Here is a 13,779-nt window from a genome sequence, read left to right on the forward strand (position 1 = left end):
ATTTCTAATATTGAGGAAGTTCTTTAGTTTTAATATATGGAGAAGCATGTGCTCTGAACACCTATTTCATGGTATCTTATGTCAATGTTATAACCGTAAGCAGCATCTCCATTGAGATATACTTCGTATGTTCTGTATTATCCTGTCCTTCATCTTCCATGGAAAATTAGGTATGCATGAGTCCCACCTAATGTAGCAGGGCATCTAATATCTTTGATGTACCAACAATCAGCCACATGGCCGTACACACCCAATGGAATAAAAGAATTTTCTAAAGTGATTTCAGAGTAAAATACATTAATATTGTTAGTCACAAATCTCGAATAGGGTTGATGAAAAAATAAAAAACACATATTATACATATGTAAAAGTCCATCCACTAAATCTGTTGAAGCACAATAGCATACACATTTTCTAAATGTTTAAGTGTGATTATTCCTTATAACTATTTTAATACAGAGTAATGTCTGAATAGAGTGACTAATGCATTCCTTTTACTTAATTTCTGTGACATTTATTGACATTTGATGTTCAATTAAATAGTTTTCTAAACATTGGTATCTTTCAATTTACTTTTTTTAATGCACTCTCTGGTGTATGCTCCAGTGTATATTAAAATGAAGGTCTTTCCACATTCCTTATGTTCCAATGGATTGAGTCTAGGATGCATTTTGTGATATTGACTAAGGATTGAATTCCAGAAAAAGCTTGTCCATTTTCTTTACATTTTACAGTTTTGCTCCTATATGATAACTATGATGTTAAGTACGTTGGGAGATCCAGTGAGAGGTTGGACACATTCTTTAATATTTGTATAGTTACTCTCCTATATGAAATCTCTGATATGGAGTAAGGAGAAAGCAGTCCTTAAGTGTTTTCTCACATTCCTTACATTTGTAGGTTTCTCTCCAGTATGAATTCTGTGATGTCCAGTAAGGGTTGTTTGCCTGCTAAAGGCTTTGGCACATTCTATTCATTTGTCAGGTTTCTTTCCAGTATGAATTCTATGTTTAGTAAGGTGTGCATGCTGGTCAATGGCCATGCCACATTCGTTGTATTTGTAAGGTTATTGTCCAATATGAATTCTCTGATATGCAGTAAGGGGTGAGCACTCCTTAACCATTTTCTCACATTCTTTACATTGGTAAGGTTTCTATCTAGTATGAATTTTATGATGTTTAATAAGGACTGAGTGCCTGTAAAAGGCCTTGCCACATTCTGGACATTTGTAAGGTTTCTCTCCAGTATGAAATCTGTGATGTTGAGTGAGGTATGAGTGCCTGCTGAAGGCCTTTCCACAATCTTGACATTTGTAAGGTTTCTCTCCAGTATGAATTCTGTGATGTTGAGTAAGGTCCAAGGGCCAATTAAAGGCCTTGCCACATTCTTGACATTTGTAAGGTTTCTTTCCAGTATGCATTCGGTGATGTTTAGTCAGGTTTGAGCATGATGTAAAGGCTTTGGCACATTCTTGACATTTGTAAGGTTTCTCTCCAGTATGAAATCTGTGATGTTGAGTGAGGTATGACTGCCTGCTGAAGGCCTTTCCACATTCTTGACATTTGTAAGGTTTCTCTCCAGTATGAATTCTCTGATGTCCAGTAAGGTTTGAGGGCCACTTAAAGGCCTTACCACATTCTTGACATTTGTAAGGTTTTTCTCCAGTATGAATTTTGTGATGTCGAGTAAGTCTTGAGGGCCACTTAAAGGCCTTCCCACATTCTTGACATTTGTAAGGTTTCTCTCCAGTATGAATTCTGTGATGTCGAGTAAGTTTTGAGGGCCACTTAAAGGCCTTCCCACATTCTTGACATTTGTAAGGTTTCTCTCCTGTATGAATTCTGTGATGCTGAGTAAGGGTTGAGAGTCTCTTAAAGGGCTTTCCACATTCTTGACATTTGTAAAGTTCCTCTCCAGTATGCATTTGGAGATGTTCGGTCAGGGTTGAGCATGATATAAAGGCTTTGGAACGTTCTTTACATTGGTAAGTTTTCTCTCCAGTATGAAGTCTGTGATGTCGAGTGAGGTGTGAGTGCTGGATAAAGGCCTTTCCACACTCTTGACATTTGTAAGGTTTCTCTCCCGTATGAATTCTGTGATGCTGAGTAAGGGTTGAGAGTCTGTTAAAGAACTTTCCACATTCTTGACATTTGTAAAATTTCTTTCCAGTATGCATTTGGAGATGTTCGGTCAGGGTTGAGCATGATTTAAAGGCTTTGGAACATTCTTTACACTTGTAAGTTTTCTCTGCAGTATGAAGTCTGTGATGTCGAGTGAGGTGTGAGTGCCGGTTAAAGGCCTTTCCACACTCTTGACATTTGTGAGGTTTCTCTCCACTATGAACTCTGTGATGTTCACTAAAGTTTGAGGGCCAATTAAAGGCCTTGCCACATACTTGACATTTGTAAGGTTTCTCTCCTGTATGAATTCTGTGATGATAAGTAAGGATTGAGAGCTTGTTAAAGGTCTTTCCACATTCTTTACATCGATAAGGTTTCTCTCCAATATGCATTCGGTGATGTTCAGTCAGGGTTGAGGATGATTTAAAGGCTTTGGAACATTCTTTACATTTGTAAGGTTTCTCTCCAGTATGAGTTCTGTGATGTTGAGTGAGTTGTGACTGCCAGTAAAAGGCCTTTCCACAATCTTGACATTTGTAAGGTTTCTCTCTAGTATGAATTCTGTGATGTCGAATAAGTTTTGAGGGCCACTTAAAAGCCTTGCCACATTCTTGACATTTGTAAAGTTTCTCTCCAGTATGGATTGGCCTATGTCCATTTATTGATGAACAGTCCTTAATGGTTTTATCACATTCTTCCCATTTGTGTATTTTCTCTCCAGTATGCATTTGCTGATGTTGAGATAGTGTTGAGTGGCAGTCAAAGGATTTACCACATTCCTTAAAAATGGAAGTTTTCTCTCCCCCAGGGATTATCTTATTTGTATTTAGCCTTGATGACTGACTAAACATGGTCTCTGGTTTATTGCACCTGAATGGGTTTTTTCCCTCATGAATTTTCTGATGATCACCAATACTGGAGGACTGCTTAAGAGCTTTCCCACATTTATTATATTTATGAGGATTATCTCCCAAAGGGAGACTCTTATGTATACTAAGGTTAGAGCTTTGATTAAAGCCTTCCGCACATTTATGACATTCATAATGGTTCTCTGGAAACCAAGTCCTCACACATCTATGAACATTGGAACCCTGGTTAAATGTTTTCTCAGATTCACTGCATTGAGCAATTCTGTCTCCATTGAAAAGGCTCTGGTAATTCTGCAGGGTTGACTCCTCAGTGAAGCACCTCTCATACGGATCTGACTTAGCACTTTGTTCTTCATTTCTAAATCTCTGATTATCAGAAATATTTGACTGAAAGGTCAAGCCAATCCTATCTTCAAAATGGTTCAAATCATTATTTTCAGCATGGACTAGGTAACTTTCCAGATTTTCCAAATGGTCTGTCCACAAATGTGTATGTTTGAATATTTGATTGGAGCTTTTGCTTACAGAAACACACTGCTTTGCAGAAAGAGTTGACTTAAAAAGGGAGGTTTTCCACAATGTTTTATATCCTTCACTATTTGGGGCAGTGAGATTCTTACTAAGGGCAATTGCCTTGGTTTGGGTATAGCCTCCAGGAAATCTTTGATGCCCTTCACTCCCCCCATCATTGTCCCAGTCTGTACTTAAGTGCAAAATCTCAACAGCACTATCTTGATATCTATGCATTGATACTTTTTGGAAAGAACCTTCTATGCTTGGCTTTAGCAGGAAACTCTGGTTGTCATGTGATGATGAAGCTGAAAGATATCAAATAAAAGTAAAACCATTCCACTTACTACTTTCAGATGAATATACTAAGGACTTCTACGATAGAAGCTTCAAGTCAATCAGACAATGTCAGAAAGATAGCTGAGAAGGAATCATCAAACTTTATCCCTCCATGGACACACAACACTGCATACAACGTACTGACCACATATATTAATAGATAATTCTGTGTTATTGTCATGGTGTAGCACAAATCACTTTCCTATATCTCTAATAATCAGGAAAAGTGTCACATGAGCACAAAATTAGTAGTAGGATGGATATTTAAACAGAAAAGTGAGGTGCGCCTGGGTCGCTCAGTCGTTAAGTGTCTGCCTTCGGCTCAGGTCATGGTCCCAGGGTCCTGGGATTGAGCCCCGCATTGGGCTCCTCGCTCTGTGGGAAGCCTGCTTCTCCCTCTCCCACTCCCCCTGCTTGTGTTCCCTCTCTCACTGTGTCTCTCTCTGTCAAATAAATAAAAAAATCTTTAAAAAAATAAAAAATAAACAGAAAAGTGAAATGAACCAAACAGGATATAGTAAAAATAGGAATGTATCAACCATAGGAAGAGTTGTTTGTCAGGAAAGATCAACAATATTGACAGCCCGTAACTAAATTAAAAGAATAAAAGAGAAAAGACCAAATAAAATGAGAGGTGAAGAAGTGAAAGCAGACACAGTATAACTGACCATAGGAATAAAAGTAATTATAAGGCGATGATGGATAATCAGTGCCCACAAACTGATACCAAAAGGGGAGTATAAATTTCAAAAAAAGGTATAACCAATTTAGACTCCATCATTCAGAAATATAAAAAAGATTAAAAATGATCTACAACCACAAAGCAGAATGAAAGAGGAATAAAAATGAAAACAAACAAAAACTCCCAACAAAGAAAAGTCTTGGGGCGCCTGGGTGGCTCAGTCGCTAAGTGTCTGCCTTGGGCTCAGGTCGTGATCCCAGGGTCCTGGGATTAAGCCCCGCATCGGGGCTGCTTGGCGGGAAGCCTGCTTCTCCCTCTCCCACTCCCCCTGCTTGTGTTCCCTCTCTCGCTGTGTCTCTCTCTGTCAAATAAATAAATAAAATCTTTATTTAAAAAAAAAATCGTGTGCCAAATGAATTAATTGGATATTCAAACAGAGACTTAAGGAGAAAGTACTTCAAATCTCCTCAAACATTTCAAAGGAGTGAAGATAAGAAAAATCAGCAAAACACTCTCTCGGGGTACCAGCATTACCAGGTTATCCAAGCCAGAAGAAGACTCTACAAGTAAAGAAGGTTAAAAATTACTACCTGTGAGGAATATTCACTCAAAGTCCACAATAAAATAGAGCAAACTGAATCAAAAGCACATTTTTCCATTTTATAGGATAATCAAGTAGGAAATCATCCCGGAATTAAGGGTGTTCCAACATATGGAAAACCATTTTTTGAAGACTCCACATTAATAGAATGAAGATTAAAAATGACATGATCTTGTTAAATGAGACAGAATACAAATATGGGCACATTGGACAACATGTCATGTTAAAATCACCATAGGTAGAGAGAGAAGGAAACCCCCCCAAACCTAATGAACGCCATAGATGTAGGAAAAGCTGAAATCTAACCTATTCAATAGTAAAAGACTGCAAGCTTCTCCTCTATGATAAGAAACAAGATAAAGAAGTGACCACACCACTGCTTCTGAATACAGTACTGGACATTCTAGACAGAACAATTATGCATCCAAAAATACATAAAAAGAATCCAAATTGAAAAAGAAACAGTAAAATTATCTCTGTTCACAGATGACATGATTATAGAAATCCCTAAAAAAACTAATTTTAATTTTTTTTACTGTTTTTTGTCATTGTTTGTATTGTTTATTTCTGCAAGTTTTTCCCTACTAGACTTCCCTTTTTCTTTCTTTTTTTAAGATTTTATTTATTTATTTGAGAGAGAGAATGAGAGACAGAGGGCATGAGAGGGGGGAGGGTCAGAGGGAGAAGCAGACTCCCTGCCAAGCAGGGAGCCCGAAGCGGGACTCGATCCCGGGACTCCAGGATCATGACCTGAGCCGAAGGCAGTCACTCAACCAACTGAGCCACCCAGGCACCCATAGACTTCCCATTTTCAATTTTTTTTATATTATACAGTATAAAGATAAATGTTGGAATAAACAACTTCCAACAGAAGAACTAGAAAAGGAAGAAACTTAGATGAAATTTAGTAGAGGAATGAAATAACGAAGAAAAATCTGAAATAAATAAAATAGGTATCAGATTAACACTAACAGAACGTTGAAAGTAATGTCCATTTTAACGAACAAAACAAATGAAACTGGCGATGGTTTAACTACATAAACCATTATATACTAACAAATAAGGTAATTTAGAAAACAACCAGATTAATTCCTAAAAATAGACAAGTTATTAAGACTGAATTAGGAATCTCGAACCAAAGAAATGGGAAATCTCCTTAGACCAATAACAAGAATGAACGTTGAATCTGGAATCAATACTCTCCCAACATAGAAAAGCCCAAGACCTAGGAATCTTACTACATTTGATGGAGTCAATGAGTTCCCGAAATCAAATCCTGTGTTGCATGATTCTTCTCCCTCCCTCTTTTGTTCAGACTCAGTATTTTCCTTTACTTCACCTTCTATATGACAAAGTCATTCTTCTGCTTTTTCAAGCCTACTCTTTACATTAAGCATGTTTCCATTCTCGCTTATTGCATTGTCCATCTGTTTGGTTTTTTAAAAAGATTTATATATTTGAGAGAGAGAGAGAGAGAGATCTCAAGAGTACAAATGGGATCTGCAGAGGGAGAGGGAGAGAGGGAATCACAAGCAGTCATCACACTGACTGCAGAGCCTGACTTGAGGCGGATCACAGGACCCTGAGATCAAGACCTAAGCAGAAACCAAGAGTCAGTGCCTTAACCGAGTGAGTGCCCAAGCACCACAATTATTTTTTAACTCTTATCTCTGTGATAAAGTTCTATTCTTTTCTCAACCCTTTGAGTATCCTTATGATTGTTGCCTTAATTTTCCATCAAGCACGTTACTCCCATCTGTTTCCATTATACCTCTAGCCTTGGCCTTATCTGCTTTTTTGTTTGGGATAAATTCTTTCATCTTGGCATTTTGTCTAAGTCTCTACCTTCCTGTGTGTGTTAGAAAAGCCAATGATGTGTCCTGCTATATCCTTCAGGCCAGGGGTCTGCAGACTCTCCTTGCCTGCTATGGGCAGTGTTCGGTGCCTGGCCTGAATGTGGCCAGTTTTAACTAGGTGAGCTCTGGCCTGCTTCTGAAAGGACACCTGACATCAACCCTACCCGAGCTGAGGCCCTACAGAACTCTCTGCTCAGGAGATGTGATGTGGGCAGGGGCCCACCTTGCTGAGCCTGAGGCAAGCCTCACTGAGAAGGGCAGTCCCATCAGATCACAGGGGGGTGAGGCTTGGTGCAAGCAAGACAGACAGCTGGTGTCCTCACTGAGTGGGGCCCTGTGTTTATGCTAAGGGGCAGAGAGGGAATAGTGCCATCCAACTCCCGTGTTCTTGGAGACACATCTCACTGAATGTTTCCTCTCAGGAAAGTGCTCCTAGACTACTGAATATTCTCCCCAACGTGTGCCCCAGGTGTTCTTTAGATGACTGTTTCCACGTTGTCTGCCTCCAGGTTGTTTGCCTGCCTTCTCTCCAGGAGCACAGTGCCCTCTTGACTCTATCTCATCCAAACCTGCTGACCATTAAAACTTCAGGCTTTAAGACATGCGAGTTCCAAGAACTCGTGAAATTTATCCCCTCTCCCTTTCCAAGCCAATGGCTTTGGGGAAACCTTCTCCTTATGCGTTCCCCTGTGAGCTCCTCTGTCATGCTACTTTCTGTCCAACCACAATTCCCTGCCCTCCACATCGGTATACACCTTTTCTCCCTAAACCATGTCTCCAAACTATCTGTCATCTTCAATGTTGCCTCTTCTCTCCTTTTCTTGGGGAGTTTGTCCTGTCAGTCTTCAGCCCAATCTCTGGGATATTTAGGATGATCTGATAGTTATCTCATGGTGTTCAGGGTATGTGATGAGTCTAGGATCCTCCTCCTCCACTGCCATTTCTTCTCCTGGGGAATCCTTATTGTTATAATCCTGTTAAAACTCATATGGATTTTACAAAGTTGGTACACAAACCCAACACATAAAAATTAGTTCTGTTTCTGTACAACAAAGAACAATTCCCAAAACAGAGACATCATACATTTAGAGCAACATCACGCCCATCCCCCCAATGCTTCCAATTTAACATAATGGTAGAGGTCAAACCTGAAATGATAAAAAGTATAAAATATTGTGCAGGAATCAAAAGAAGGAATAAGTTGGGGCGCCTGAGTGGCTCAGTCGTTAAGCGTCTGCCTTCGGCTCAGGTCATGATCCCAGTGTCCGGGGATCGAGTCCCGCATCAGGCTCCCTGCTCAGCGGGAAGCCTGCTTCTCTCTCTCCTTCTCCCACTCCCCTTGCTTGTGTTCCCTCTCTCGCTGTCTCTCTCTGTCAAATTAATAAATAAAATCTTTAAAAAAAAGAAGGAATAAGTTGGAAACATCCAAGTTCTTGCATTGGAATACTTGAAACATAATAAACTTGCGGAGATCTACAGAATAATGAAATCTCTACCAAAATTCCAATGCCATTTTTTCAGAAAGATCAAAATCCACCCTAATTTTACATGGATGTCACGGGATAAACCATACCCAAAATAATCTGGGAAATGAAGAGCACATTTCCTGATTTAAGGCATACAACAAGGCACAGTTACCAAAATAATGTCCTATACACATGAAGACAGGAGTAGAATAATGGAAAAGTGTAGGTGAGCTAGAGGTGTACTTCAATCTTAATGTGTATGACAATGAATTGAAGATCTTGGTAAAATTCATATTCTGATGTGGATATTTGGGTGGGGTCTGAGTTTCCACATTTCACATGTGTGCAACTGATGTCAAACGTTAACACTGTTCCAAACAGAATTGCAGGCCTGAATCACAGATGAAAGGTTTCAAAAGGTTCCTACACAGGGGGAAGAGGATAGAGGTGAGCATGGAGTCCTTCCCTCCCTTCACCCTTCTTTCAAGCCAACTCCACCCCTGAATGACAAACTTGACCAGTCACTCTTCTCTGGACCTCCTTTTATTTATCCTTCTTCAAATCACCATGCCAACATATTCATGGAAATAGGTCCCTCTTTGACAAGTAATGCAGGTGCAATCTGCCTCTGGTTGCTAGGCTGGATTTCTTAGCTTGGACCCCACTGATTCCGTGTCCTTTATAAATATCAAGTTTTCCCTATATTTTTACTAATTCCCATGGCTTCAGGCTACAGAATCGCTTGTGTTTCAACTTAGGCTTCCTCCTAAAAACTGACTTTGCCTAAAATGAGCACAGATATAAAACTTGGTTGCACTTTGTGGTATTCCCAGAAGAATCCACTTATAGGGGCGCCTGGGTGGCTCAGTCATTAAGCATCCGCCTTCAGCTCAGGTCATGATCCCAGGGTCCTGGGACTGAGCTCCGCAGGAGGCCTGCTTCTCCCTCTCCCACTCCCCCTGCTGTGTTCCCTCTCCCGGTCTCTCTCTCTCCAATAAATGAATAAATAATCTTAAAAAAAAAAAAAAGAAAAGAATCCACTTATACACAAAAGCCTTCATGTGACCTCTGGCCATTATTACACATTCTTCATTGGTGAAAGATGAGAGAGAGCACCCTGCAGGGAAATGGACTTAAGAAGCTCTCACAGAAACGACTGTTCTCTGAGGGTTCTAGAGGGGAGGGGGTTGGGAGGATGGGTTAGCCTGGTGATGGGTATTGAGGAGGGCACGTTCTGCATGGAGCACTGGGTGTTATGCACAAACAATGAATCATGGAACACTATATCTAAAACTAATGATGTAATGTATGGGGATTAACATAACAATAAAAAAATTAAAAAAAAAAAAAAAAAAGAAACGACTGTTCTTCCATGTACCTTGTGGGCTGCTCAGCCAATGAAGACCACACGCTCTTCTAGGTCTTCCTATTCACTTCTTCACCCTGCTGGGCAGACTCTCCTCTTTCCCCTGTCCTTTCCTTTCTACAACAAAGGACCTTTATCTCCACTGAGATAAAGATCAATTTGCTTTCCTAGAACTTTATCCTCCTATGAATACTTAGGATTAGTTTGTTTTGGAGAGTAGCATAGCTTTCTTTACCTGCAACTTCTCAAGAAACTAGTTTTAACGTATATGGGGATATGCTTGTCGGTATCTATTTTGCTTTCTCTTCTATTAAAGTATACTTGACAGGGAGCCTGGGTGGCTCAGTCATTAAGCGTCTGCCTTCGGCTCAGGTCATGGTCCCAGGGTCCTGGGATCGAGCCCCGCATCACACGCCCTGCTCCGCAGTGAGCCTGCTTCTCCCTCTCCCACTCCCCCTGCTTGTGTTCCCTCTCTCGCTGTGTCTCTCTCTGTCAAATAAATAAATAAAATCTTTAAAATAAATAAATAAATAAAGTATACTTGACAGACAATGTTACATTAGTTCAGGTGTACAACACGGGGATTTCATAACTCTATAGGTTCTACTGTGCTCACCACAAGTAGCTACCATCTAGCACCATAAAATATTATCAAAATAGCATTAAACGTGTTCCCTGTATTCTTTCATCCCCATGACTTATTATTCCACCACTGGAAGCCGGTACTGCCCATTCCCATTTCCTCTTTTTGCCCATCATCCTTCTCCATTCCACACTGGTAACAATCAGATTATTCATTGTATTTATGGGTCTGTTTCTGCTTTCTTCATTGTGTCTTGTCATTTGTGACAACGTGGTTTGACCCAGAAGGTATTATGCTATGTGAAATAAGTCAGACAGAGAAAAGACAAATACCATACATATTCACTTATGTGTATAGTCAAAACCACAAAGTAAATGAACAAAGAGAAGAGACCCATGAATATCTATTTTGTTTTGAATAAAGTCCATCGATAATATCAAGAACGATAAAAATTCCAACATTACACACATTCTATAATGTGATCTGTTGTCCTGTAACATTTTTCCAATCCTGGCAATAGATAGGAGGTTCCCAGGTCAAAGTCCAAGCATTTTGTCACTCCTGACACAGCAAACATCATAAACTCCTTCATCACACTAATTTCTCTTGCCAACTGCCCACACCCAACTGATACAGGGAGATGCTGCACATGCAGTGGGTTTGTGTCACATCTGTGAGACTCTGAGCATAGGAAACCCCAGTGTCTTCAAGGAACATCTAGCATATCTGTCCAAACCTTTGCCATGGAAAGAGACATCTGTTTTCTTGTACAATAAGCACATCACTCCTCTACCCAAGAGCAAGACGCTATCACTATATTCCCAAGCATTTTTATACATAAACATGAGTGGAATGACAATATAACTAAAATGTCAGTCAAGGAAATGCTAGTGCAGATCATGAGGTCACTGCATGATTTCAAGGAATAATAACAATACTGTATAAGGCACATTTATGTTTTCGTTTAGATATCCACAACAGTAACCAATACATTTTCCTTAATGATCTTTTGCTACTCATTTGGCAGTGATATGCAGTTACATGCAGTGTAAATGACAAACTCAATGTACCTGGAAGGTTTGAGTTTAAGATCCTTCCAACCACTGGCCACAGAGCCAATTGTAAAGGTCTGGAAGACATCCAAGATGCACATTGTACTACCACAGAAACATCCCTAGCCACTCTGTAAACCTAACAAAGAAGTGTGCATCCAAAATCATGGCAGAAATCTTTCACCCAGGGGCGCCTGGGTGGCTCAGTCGTTAGGCATCTGCCTTCGGCTCAGGTCGTAATCCCAGGGTCCTGGGATTGAGCCCCGCATCGGGCTCTCTGCTTCACAGGAAGCCTGCTTCTCCGTCTCCCAATTCCCCTGTTTGTGTTCCCTCTCTTGCTCTGTCTCTGTCAAATAAATAAAATCTTAAAAAAAAAGAGAAATCTTTTCCCAAAAGGTATCAGTGTGCTGGGACTCCTTTAGAGACAATGTCCAATGAGTTGCTTATACTCCTGTTTGGCAATAAAATCAGTAGAACTTAACCTACCTCCAGTGATATAAACAGAGACAACAGTAAAATATCTATCAGGTTGCCACAATTGCAGGTAAAGCCTATAACACAAAGATTATTGTATAATAATCTTGTATAACACAATAATCTTTGTACAACACAAAGGCTATTGCCAAGCCCCTGGAGGCAAGCCTATTATGGGAATAGAGGAATAAGCATTCACCTGAGCACAGAAGCCATGGAAGGTTTATGACATCAAAACTGACATTGAGTGTGTGTTCCTCGGAGATTACTAAACGTCACTAAAGCCAGGAAAACATAGAGATAAATCAAAGGAGCAGTCCACTCCAAGATCTTGGCGATGTGAATCCATATCAAGAAATGACTTGTGTAGGGATGTCTGGGTGGCTCAGTCAGTTAAGCTTCTGCCTATGATCTGGGTCCTGATCCAGGGTCCTGGGATAGAGCCCTGTCTGGGGCTCCCTGCTTAGCAGAGAGTCTGCTTGTCACTCTACCTCTGGCCCTCCCCTGAGTTTGTGTTCATTCTCTCTCTCTCTTGCTCGCTTGCTCAGTCTCTCAAATAAATAAGTAAAATCTTTTTTTTTTTTTAAAGATTTTATTTATTTATTTGACAGAGAGAGACACAGTGAGAGAGGGAACACAAGCAGGGGGAGTGGGAGAGGGAGAAGCAGGCCTCCCGCTGAGCAGGGAGGCTGATGCGGGACTTGATCCCAGGACCCTGGGATCATGACCTGGGCCGAAGGCAGACTCTTAACGCCTGAGCCACCCAGGCACCCCTAAATAAGTAAAATCTTTAAAAAAAATGATTCGTGTAAGCAAATGAAAAGAAAGCATAATACAACATTTTCAGAATACATTTCATTTTGTTAGGCACGTTGGGAAAAAAAATAGAAAACGTCTGTCACTACAAAAACCAGAGTCACAAATATATTTATAATACATTTCTGACTGAAATTTTTTTTTTTTTTTAGATTTTTTTTTTATTTATTTATTTGAGAGAGAGAGAATGAGAGAGAGCGAGTACATGAGAGGGGGGAGGGTCAGAGGGAGAAGCACACTCCCTGCCGAGCAGGGAGCCCGATGCGGGACTCGATCCAGGGACTCCAGGATCATGACCTGAGCCGAAGGCAGTCGCTTAACCAACTGAGCCACCCAGGCGCCCCATGAGCCACCCAGGCGCCCCCTGACTGAAATTTTAAAGGTAATGATGTGTTTAGAGAAAAACAAAGTATTCTATCTCTGTGGTATGCTATAAGGAAAAATTTCTAAGACCAAGAAAAAAAAAAAAAAAAAAAAACTAACCATGAAAGGTGAAATGAAGAATTAGGTTACAATAAAATAAAGAACTCTGCATCACAAGCTCAAGAGATAGAAATAGAGGTAGAATGAGAGAGGAGACAAAGAACTCATTCTCATAATATATACAAAACTACCAAGATTGAAGAAAGTGGTATCACAACAGAAAAAAAGGGGCACAAGAACTCACTAGACACTTTGAGAAAGAGAATATCCAACAGTTAGTGCCCAACTCCACAGTAACAGAGAGAAACAACTCCAGCAATAAAGCAAAGAAAACCAGGACTCGGTAACATCACGTACAAACCAGGAGTCCAACATCAAAATCACATAAGCTACCAAAATTTGGAAAGTCTGTGGATAAGCCCAAAATCCCATGCACTGATGGTGGATGTGAAAATGGGCACAAGTGTTTGGAGAGGAATTTGGTAGTATCTATTAAAGCTGAACATATCTAACCATATTTACCAACAATTCGGTCCCATATAAATAGCCAGCAGGTATGTGTGTACGTTCCACTAAAAGACAAATTATAGATCTTACAAGCCAGTACTATTCATGACAGTCC

At 40.2% G+C, this 13,779-nt stretch overlaps 1 protein-coding gene across 1 annotated transcript; it reads right to left on the reverse strand.

Annotated features, from left to right (window-relative positions):
- Window positions 1-973: 973 nt before the first annotated feature.
- On the reverse strand, window positions 974-3,736 carry ZNF845 (zinc finger protein 845). Its single transcript, XM_078063590.1, is given in 2 exon segments — window positions 974-2,903; window positions 2,988-3,736. Coding segments are annotated over 2 exon segments (2,679 nt in total).
- Window positions 3,737-13,779: the final 10,043 nt, after the last annotated feature.

Source organism: Halichoerus grypus, chromosome 15 (assembly GCF_964656455.1).
Source record: "Halichoerus grypus chromosome 15, mHalGry1.hap1.1, whole genome shotgun sequence".
Classification (NCBI taxonomy): domain Eukaryota; kingdom Metazoa; phylum Chordata; class Mammalia; order Carnivora; family Phocidae; genus Halichoerus; species Halichoerus grypus.